General features: G+C 43.8%; 1 protein-coding gene across 1 annotated transcript; it reads left to right on the top strand.

Annotated features, from left to right (window-relative positions):
* The first annotated feature begins 756 nt into the window (after window positions 1–756).
* On the top strand, window positions 757–9,682 carry LOC102848498 (calpain small subunit 1-like). Its single transcript, XM_006899706.1, has 10 exons — window positions 757–842; window positions 955–988; window positions 1,265–1,354; window positions 1,540–1,597; window positions 1,698–1,762; window positions 7,287–7,355; window positions 7,456–7,534; window positions 7,673–7,789; window positions 9,412–9,470; window positions 9,656–9,682. Exons 1-10 carry the CDS (start codon window positions 757–759, stop codon window positions 9,680–9,682), a joined length of 684 nt encoding a protein of 227 aa, XP_006899768.1.
* Window positions 9,683–10,003: the final 321 nt, after the last annotated feature.

Here is a 10,003-nt window from a genome sequence, read left to right as displayed (position 1 = left end):
ACTTGAACTCGGGTCTGGAATGTTAGCTGGGCTGGGTCGGGGGCGGGGCCCGATGAGGGTGTTGGTGGTTCACTGGGGCGGGCCTGACGTGGGCGTGGCCTAGCTGTGCCAATCAACAAGGATGTGGCCGCAGTGGGGCTGGGACTTAATGAGATTGGTCATGTCCTGTGTGGGCCAAACACAACACAAATCTTGAGGGGGCGGAGTCAGTACTGGGTGTGTGTCATTACGCGGGCGTGGTGTTCGACATGGGCGTAGCCTGGCTAGGTATGTTGTGGTGTCATCCAATTGGAAACCACCCATAGCTCCAGTTTTCAGAGGCATTAAAATGCACAGAAGGAGATTGTTCAATCTTCTCCCATGGAGCAGCTGGTGGATTCAAACCGCAGGCCTTTGGGATTGTGGCTCAGCTTCTTACCATCATCTCCCTATGGGGAGAGAGGATTCATTTTAAGTAGAGGAAATGGACTTTGTAGAGGCAGGGCTGGCTGGTGGGTAGTCGATGTGCTGTGACCCGGACTTAATGGACCTGGGGGCCGGCTGTTGAGAGCACAGGGATTAAGGAAAGCGGGAGATAGAGTTACTAGTCTTGCTGGTTTGATGGAGGCGGAGCTTCTGAAGAGGGCCCTTAAAGGGGCAGGGTCTGTTGAGTCTGGGTGGGTCCAGAGGTGATTCTGGAATCTGCCATTGAGAGGTGGGGAGTGGAGTCTCCTGTTGAGGGTGGACTTTGGGTTCCTTCTCGTTGGGGTCGACCTGATGGAGAAAAAGGAGGGCGGCCATAGCAGCAAAGAAAGGGACCGAAGAAGCACAGGACAGAAAACGTGGGCGAAGAAAACCGGGAAGTGAGCTGAGTTTGGGGGGCGTTGGGCTGTGGGGGCTGGGCTGGCGGTTCTGCTGGCACTGCCCGTTGGAAACCCCACCCCCGGGCACTCACTCCTGCGTGTTTCTCTTCAGCGAAGCGGCTGCTCAGTACAACCCGGAGCCCCCGGTGAGCTATTCCTACAACTGGAGATCCCATTTCCCTCCTGAGTTTTCCAGCCCGTCATTATCTCTAAAGATGGAGAGACACTACCCTTCCCTCTTAAAAAAAAACCCTCTCCCGATATGGCCGACCCTATAACACATACCTCCCCTACCCCAGTATTGATCTCCACTTCCTTTGGTCACCTTGCCAGCCATCCCCTCTGACTTCTTCACTCGTAGGAATCTGCCCTGGCCTGGGCACCTATCCCTCCACTTGTTCTGAGATTTCCTTCTTCCACAGCCCCCACGTACCCATTTCTCCAACATTGAGGCAAATGAGAGTGAGGAAGTGCGGCAGTTCCGAAAACTATTTGCCCAGTTGGCTGGCGATGTAAGTAGCCCCTTGCCCAAGCACCGTCTTCCTCTTTCCTAACCTTCCATGGTTTCCCTTGAGCTGCCCTCTGGCCATGCACAGACACGCACACACACACACGAACACGGCGATTTCCAGGTTTCCATGCTTCTTCATGACCTGATCCTCCCTCAAGTTTTAGTAACCTCTGATTTTTTTTTCAGGACATGGAAGTCAGCGCCACAGAACTCATGAACATTCTCAACAAAATTGTGACTCGACGTGAGTGACCAGATGCCAGAGCCAAAGCCTAAGGCAGGGCTGGTCACAGGGTCTAGGTAATTGTGATCTTTGACTCTGAACTTCACCCTGCCCCCCACAGATCCTGATCTGAAGACAGATGGTTTTGGCATTGACACTTGTCGAAGCATGGTGGCTGTGATGGATGTATCCTTAGGGGTGGTAAAGAGCAGGGGTTTTGGAGAGTGATATTGGAACAGCAAAGGCACAGTTTATGTCCACAGATATGAGCATGTGTTCATCATCTGTGGGCATGACGACAAAAAAGCATCAGCTGTCATAGCTGGGCATGTACATTCACTGACATTGTTTGGTACTGTCATATTGACTATAACTCTTAATGCCCCCTGTGAACAACAGACTAAAACCTTTCCTTGCCCTGAACCATCCTCATGATCTTGCTATGTTCAAGCCTATTAATGCCGTCACTGTGTAAACCCATGTTGTTGAGACTTTTGCTGTCTTTTGCTGACCCTCTGTTTTGCCCAGCATGATGTCTTCTGCCAAGGATTAGTTCCTCCTGACAGCATTCCCAAAACATGTGAGAAGCAGCTCCACCATTCCTACCTCTAAGGAGCACTCTGCTTGTGCTTCCTCTAAGACCAATTGGTTTGTTCTTTTGGCAGTCCTTGAGATATTCAGTACTCTTTACTAATGTTGAAATTCAAAGGTATGGTTTCCTCTTTGGCCTTCCTTATTTATTGTCCTACTTCCACAAATAAATGAAAGTTACATGGCTTGGGTCAGGTGTACCTTAGTCTTTAAATTGACGTCCTTGCTTAGGACTCTAAAGAGGTCCTGGCACCAGATTGTCCCAGTGCAATATGTCTTTTGATTGTTTGACTGCTGCTACCATGGGTGTTAGAGTGGATCCAAGTAAAATGAAATCCTTGGCAATTTGAATGCTTTCTCCATCTATTGATATTGCCTGTTGATCCAGTTGTGAAGAATTTTTTGATGTTGAAATGCAATCCATAATTATGTCACTTGCATAATATAGGCTGCTACTGAGTCTTCCTCCTATCCTAGTGCCAATTGTTCATATAACCCAGCTTCACAAATAATTTTCTTAGCACACAGATTAAGTATGTATGGAGAAAGGATACAAGCTTGATACAGAGCTTACTTGATTTTAGACTAAGCACCAGTCCCTTGTTTTGTTTGAATGACTGATTCTTGGTCTGTGTACCTCAGAGAGAAGCCAACATTTGTCTAAAGTTATAAAGAATAAGTGGCAGAATAGAAATCTTGGGCTCAAGTCTTTAAGAGTCAAGAATCCAAGCAGATGACTTCTATAGATATGCATATGCACATATATTATTCCCAGAAGCACACACATACTCATCTACATGACCAAATATGGAGGCTTATGCTCATAAGTACGCACGTGTGCACACGAGGCCAGTACACTCAGCATAAGATCTTACACACAGGTAAATGTATGTCATGTGCTCACACGTATTGGATAGAGTTACATAATCCCAGCTCTAACCATTAATAAAGCTACTAAGCCTTTAAGCGTGGATTTCCTTATCTAAACTGGAGCTGAAAATAATGATACTAACTTGGAGATACCTGGTCAAATTTTAATACAATATACAGCGCATGATAAGAATTCTGTTAATTTTTATCTGAACTTAGAATTTTCCTCTCTGAAATTGTTTCCTTAACAACTAAAGAATGTAGTGTGGGTGAATTAAGGATGTAGTGAGAAAAGTGATGCTATTGAGTTTGGCATGTATTGATACTTGGTAAGTCTTGGCTATTGTTCTTACTATTTCTTGAGAACTTATTTTTTTTTCTATAATTATATTTTATTAATTTTCATAAACATTTACAGAGATTTTGGGCTTCCACTCATTCATTGTTGCACTATTCTCTCTACCCTCCTCCCAGTTTGTTCTTGTCCAAATGCCACAGTGCTTGTCAAAGCCAGTTCTGATTAATCTTCTTTGTCAGTGTATCCTTTGCCATTCCCTATCACTCCTCCCTGAGAGAGACTTCACCCTGAGTCATAAGGAAAAGGGGACTGCGTATTCTCTTAGCTACTTCCTGCTGAAAAGGGACGCTGTGGGTTTCAGGGTGAAGATCTTCTCTCACTACTCTAAAGGGCCCCTTTGGCAGTAGGAAACACATAGACTATTATGGAGATTGATTTTGGAATTCAGATGCACTCTTATTGATTGTGCTTGGCTGTACATGTACATATCCTTCAAGATGTATCATGGGGGTGTTGCAACCTAGAAGACACAAATTTGACTAACAAGTTATAAGTACATGAGTCCAAAAATTATGGAAAAGTAAAAGAAAAGATTCTTTCATTGTTTTACAAACCCTCCCCCAGGTCCCCTCCACCATGCAGCCCTCGCTCTAGTCTCCTGTGATGACAGAAATACCCAGTTACATCTTTCTTTTAAACGGTTCTCTCCCTCCTCTGTTTCAGTGCAGTATACATTATTGAACCCATCTTACTCAGTCTCTCCCCAACCCCAAGGACAGTCCCATTCTACAACAGTGGCATCATGTAATATTTGTCCTTTTGTGACTGGGATATTTCACTCAGCATAATGTTCTCCAGAGTCAACCATTTTGAATAATATTGCATGAGTCATGTAATAAGAGCTTGATGCTATTATTTCATTTTTTATTACAAACCTAACAAGTACTTACTGTTCCCTTATTTCTCTAGAGCTCAAAAATAATCTTTTTTCACATTTTTTAACATTTAGAAACTTTTGGCGATTTATAATGTGGAGAATGTATCATTTGTGACACTCCCCCCCGACCCCGCCCAAATGAAGTGTATTATGGATACTAACCTCAAGTACACACCTTGGTGAGTTTTTACATTACGTGCTTCCAAATGTATCCAAAAAATATACATTTAATTTACCACTACTTTCTCCTAAAGACTATTATAAAGTCAAGGAGCTTTCTTACTATTAAGAATTTTATTCTCTTTTGAACTTAGGCAACTTTTCTCAGGTGAGGAAGTTGTTGACAGTTATATATAATTCCCTATGGTTATGGTTGGTTTGGGTTTCCCCCCAAAAACTCCTATTATTAGAAGCAATTTGTTGTTGATAGGTCAATATAATTCCCTATGGTTATGTTTGTTTTGGGTTTTCCCCCCAAACCATTATTATTAGAAGCACAAAGAAATATAGGAATGAATGGATAAGCAAAAAATAAAAAACCACTCATCAACAAACGAATGGCTAGAGAAAATTTGGTATATTCACACAATGAAATACTATGCAGCACTGGAAAACAAGGAACTTATGAAATATTATGCAAAATGGATGACCCTGGAGGACATTATGCTGACTGAAATATCTCAGTCACAAAAGGACAAATATTGCATAGGGCCACTATTGTAAAATGGGACTGATATCAGGGTTGAGGGAAGACTGAAAAGGAGGAGAGTAGTGATGTATATAGCATTGAAACAAATGAGGGAGAGATCTGTTTAAAAGGGATATATGAATGGATATTCTTGTCATTACAGGAGTCCAGAGTAAAGGCTGCATAGTGGAGTGAACTTAGGGGAAGGGATTGCATAACAATGAAGGATTTTTTCTTTTTAAGGAGAAGAGTGATTTGAATGACTGGAAATCCTAAGCCTCTAAACTTTCATTAAAATTAATAATAAATAAATTAAAAAAATAAAATAAAAATCACATCCAAGGTGACATGACTATCTTACGTTTTAGCCCAGCCTGTCTTGCTGTTACCATCATCATGAACACAGTGGTACATGTAGTACATGCACTTGGGTATAGTCATCAAGTTTTGTTTTTTAAAAACGTGTCTAGTATGTCCTTAATGAGTTTTCCTTCCTTCCTTCCCATCCCTGGTAACCATCACAGACTGTTTCGCTGTTTAAACCTTTTCTTAGCTTTTTATAATAGTGGACTCACAATATTTGTCTTTTTTTGACTAATATACTTAATCCAGGGGTAATATCCTCCAGATTCATCCATGTTATGCAATCTGTCTCAAATTCGTCCATGTTTTTTTAGTGTTGCATAGTACTCCATTGTGTTTCTGTACCATAGTTTCTTTATTCATTCATTAATGGTGGAGACACACAATAGAGATGTTTCCATCTCTTTGCTGTTATTAATAATGTTGAAGTGAATATGGGTGTGCATTTATCTATTTGCTTTATAACTTACTTCTCTCAGGTATATACTTAGTTGTATATAATAATAGTATACTACTACTTAATAGTAGTATATTTGCTGGATCAAATGGTAATTCTAGTTCCAACTTTATAAAAAAGTTTTCCAAAGTGGTTGCACCCATTTTTATGGTCACACAGCAGTATATGAGAGTGTTAATCTCTCCACATTCCTACCACTTTTTTTTCTGTCCGACTGATCTTTGCTTTTGCTTCTGGACTGAGAGGTTATCTTATTGTTTTGATGTGCATCTCTCCAGTAGCTAATGATCTTGAATATGTATTTGTTGACTCTCTGAAGTATCTTTTTATGTTTTCTGTACATTTTTAAAATGGTTGCTCTTTATGATATAGAGGTGGTGGTGTTTTCTGGAAAATTTTTCAGATTAGTCCTTTGTTGGATATGTTGTTGCCAAAATGTTTTCCTAATCTCTAGATTCTCTCTTTTTTAAAACTCTTTTAGAGCATTCTTTCAGTGCACCAAAGAATTTAATTTTTAGAAGGTCTAGTAGTCCTCTATTTTTTAGATGTTTATCCATTTTGGGTTGATGGTCTATTTATGCCATAGATCAAGGCCCCTTAGTTTGCCCTTATGTTTTCTTTGATGTTCTTTATAGTTTTAGGTTTTACATCTAGGTCTTTGATAAATTTTGAATTCTTTTTTGTATATGGTGTGAGTAATTTTTTTGCTAATGAGTATCCAGCACTTTTTTTTGGGGGGGGCCAACACTACTTGTTAAAGAGACTGTCTTTTTCTCACTTAATGGATTTTGGAGATTGAGATTGTTAAAGCTTCAGTTTGCTTGGCTCCACAATCAACATTCTTGGCACCAACAGCCAGGAAACTTGAAGATGAATTGCAATGGGAAAGTCTACTGTCAGAGACCTCTCCAAAGTACTGAAGAGCAACGATGTCAGTCTGGAGACTAATTATTTGCTATGTATCAGAAAACTAGATAAAGACTAGGGATGATAGAAGGAGAATTGATGCCTTTGAGCTGTGGTGCTGGAGAAGAATATTGAATATACCATGGACTGCCAGGAGAACAAACAGGTTCATCCTAGAGAGGGTGAGACCAGGCTGCTCCTTGCAGGCAAGGATTCTCACATAGTTTGGACATATTGCAAGGAGGGACCAGTTCTTGGAGAGGGACGTCATGCTTGGGAGGGTGGAGTGACAGTGCAAGAAAGACCCTCGAGATGGATTGATTCAGTGACTGGGGTAATGGGGGTGGGTGTGCCAGAGACGATAAGATTGGCACAGGATAGAGCAGGGTTTGGGGCTGTTGTACATAGGGTCACTATGAGTCAGTCACAGGTGACTTGATGGCATATAACAACAACAGTGTATTTTAGATTTTTTTGTCAAGTATCGGTTGACCATAGGAGGATTCTAGATTCTCAGTTCTCAGTTTTGTTGCTCGATGTGCCCTTTGCTGTACAGATTGTTCTTTTGTTATCACATTGTTCTTAACACCCTCCAACCAGAGCGACACCACAGGCAAGCTGGGCTTTGAGGAATTCAAGTACCTATGGAACAACATAAAAAAGTGGCAGGTATGTGGCACTTTCTAGAGTTCCCAGCCCCCAAGCCATAGTGAGGTTATGCCACTGATACACAACTGATTCCTGACATCTCTACACCCCCCTACCCCAGGCCATATACAAACGGTTTGATGTTGACCACTCAGGGACCATCTCCAGCAGAGAACTCCCAGGGGCTTTTGAGGCAGCAGGTATGGCTGTCAGGGACATGGTGGGATGGCAGTGGGATTGGGGAAACAGCTCCCACTGAACTGGTCTGAGCCTGGATCTGGAGAATGGGAATAGGTGGGCCCTGTGGCACCCACATCTGAAGAATAAATTGTTCTTAGGCTTCCATCTGAATCAGCATCTTTACAATATGATCATCCGGCGCTATTCGGACGAGGGAGGGAACATGGATTTTGACAACTTCATCAGCTGCCTGGTCAGGCTGGATGCCATGTTCCGTGAGTCAGTGCCCCTGCTCTTCCCAGGTGGGGTTGGCTCAACTTCTTATGGCCCAGGTCTTCCCTAGGCCTCACCCTGAGATGGGCCCTGATCCAAGCATAGCAATGACCAAGACAGCCAGCATCAGTTTCTGCCCCCATGGAGCTCCCAGCCCAGTGGAGGAGAGACAAATCACCAGAGAGTGACATCCAGTATGATAATGGGGACAGGGGACTGGAAGGACAGGTCTGAGTGGTCAGTGTTTTAACAGGGTAAGTTCACTGCAGATTGATGGGAGCTATGTGAGACATTCTAGTCAGAGGGCAGAATCCATGCAAAAGTCTAGGTACTTTTGTTGGACTCCTAGGAGTTCAAAGAGATGAGTGCTGACAGTGGGTGAGATGGGGAGACAGGGGTCAGCTGAGGCCAGATGCTGAGAGTTTTTATGAGCATCAATGCACTGAATCCTTAAGACATTCTCAAGAAGTATGAAGTAATGGCCCTGTTTTGTGGAAGAAGAAGCTGTTCAAGGAGGAAAACTGATCCCTCACAGTCACTCAGCTAGGAAGTGGCAAATCCAGAATTTGAGCTGAGAAGAGAGAAAGGTGAGAGCTGTCTAGGACTGTGAATGTCAAATTCAAGGCTCCACAGTGGGTCAGCAACAATGTAGTGTTCACAGAGCCAAGGTGGGTTCTAGACAAAGGAGGGACAGTTTGGTTTTAGGAAAATTATCTTGACCTCTTGAGAGCCCAGGGAACAAGCAGGCCAGTGGGAAGACAGGCTCAGAAGCCTGTCTCAGAGAGGGGAAATCAAGGGGTAAGGGTAACTCTGAGGGAATGTGAGAGAAGAAAACAAGTTTAGAGGAAGGCTTGAAGTATGGTGGGTATAAAGTCCCTTGGGGAAATCTACAGGGAAATGTCTAACCAGCTTTAAGACCTGTGGGTCTGAGACAGAAGAAAATTCAAGGGCCAGGTAGTGGTGAAGAATGTATGAGCTCAGAGAAGGAAGCCAGGAGTTAGCCCTGGGGCTGGGAAGGGCAGTAGGGACTGTTTTAAGAGTGAGGGAAGCAGAAAAGGGTTGAGTATGTGAGATGAAGTGGGGAAAGCACTCAGCTGCTAACCAGAGTCGGGGTGGGAGCTTGCTACTGGGAGCTCGGGTGGTTTAGTGGTACGTAGTTGTCCTACCAACCCAAATCCACCAGTTGCTCCATGGGAGAAAGATGAGCAATCTTCTCCCGTGCAATTAACTGCCTCTGAAGACTGCTATGGGTTGTCTCTAACTTGACCATACACAACAACCCTCTCGGGAGAAAAATGTAGCAGTCTGTGTCCATAAAGATTTATAGCCTTGCAAATCTTGTAGGAGCAGTTTTACTCTGCTTTTTAATATTTCATCCCATATATTGGCATATTATCCTAACAGGGAGTTCTGGTGACTTAGTGGGTAAGGAGTTGCACTGCCAATTCAAAGGCAGATGGTTTGAATCCACCAGCTGATCCTTGGCAGAAAGATGGGCAGTCTCCTCCTGTGTGATTTAAAGCCTCTGAAAGCCCTTCTGGAAGGTCAGCTATGACTCAGTAGTAATGAGTGTGTGAGTGATTATCCTAAAAGCTAGTTTCTTGCCCTCTCACCCCCTTTCCAGGTGCCTTCAAATCACTTGACAAAGACGGCACTGGACAAATCCAGGTGAACATCCAGGAGGTAAGGACCCTTATCTTGCAGTGTGAGTGGCTAGCAAGCAGTCAGTCCCTCCATCAGCCCTATGCCTGAACTCTAAGCCTGGCCCCCTTCCCTCGAGTTTTCCCATTAGCCTCTGGGTAAAAGCAGGGCAGGGGGGTCGGCCTTCTGGGTGCTTTGCCTTTCACTCTGTGTTTCTTCTTCCTCAGTGGCTGCAGCTGACTATGTATTCCTGAATGAGAACCCCAGACCTTCCCCTCACTGCCTTGCCATTGGAGTCACCTTGGACCCCTGGACTCCCAGGGCTGATGCCATCTGCAGCCATGTCTTCATGGGTTCTATGACCCACAGGCCTCTTCATGCTCCCAGCCCTGAGCACCAGCTTCTCAGCCAATAGTCAGGGCATGCCTCAACCTGAGTGACCTGCCATGGCCAAGTTTTCATACCCCTGGTTTTCAGACACTTCTTAAGTCACTCCGTCTCCCAGCACACCCATCTCACACTCCATAGCCCTCCCATGCAGCCTCGGCCAAGCCCAATTCTAGTGTTGCTTCCAC

This window comes from Elephantulus edwardii, unplaced genomic scaffold (genome assembly GCF_000299155.1).
Source record: "Elephantulus edwardii isolate Elephantulus edwardi_28Jun2011 unplaced genomic scaffold, EleEdw1.0 scaffold00266, whole genome shotgun sequence".
In the NCBI taxonomy this organism is placed as follows: Eukaryota; Metazoa; Chordata; class Mammalia; order Macroscelidea; family Macroscelididae; genus Elephantulus; species Elephantulus edwardii.
Note: the sequence above shows the minus strand (reverse complement) of the source record. Positions and strands in the feature narration are given on the sequence as shown.

Coding starts and splice junctions, on each gene's coding strand:
- LOC102848498 (XM_006899706.1), top strand. CDS start 757: ATGGAGAAAAAGGAGGGCGGCCATAGCAGCAAAGAAAGGGACCGAAGA. Junction 989..1,264: donor AGTACAACCCGGAGCCCCCG/GTGAGCTATTCC, acceptor CTTCTTCCACAG/CCCCCACGTACCCATTTCTC. Junction 9,471..9,655: donor TCCAGGTGAACATCCAGGAG/GTAAGGACCCTT, acceptor CTTCTTCCTCAG/TGGCTGCAGCTGACTATGTA.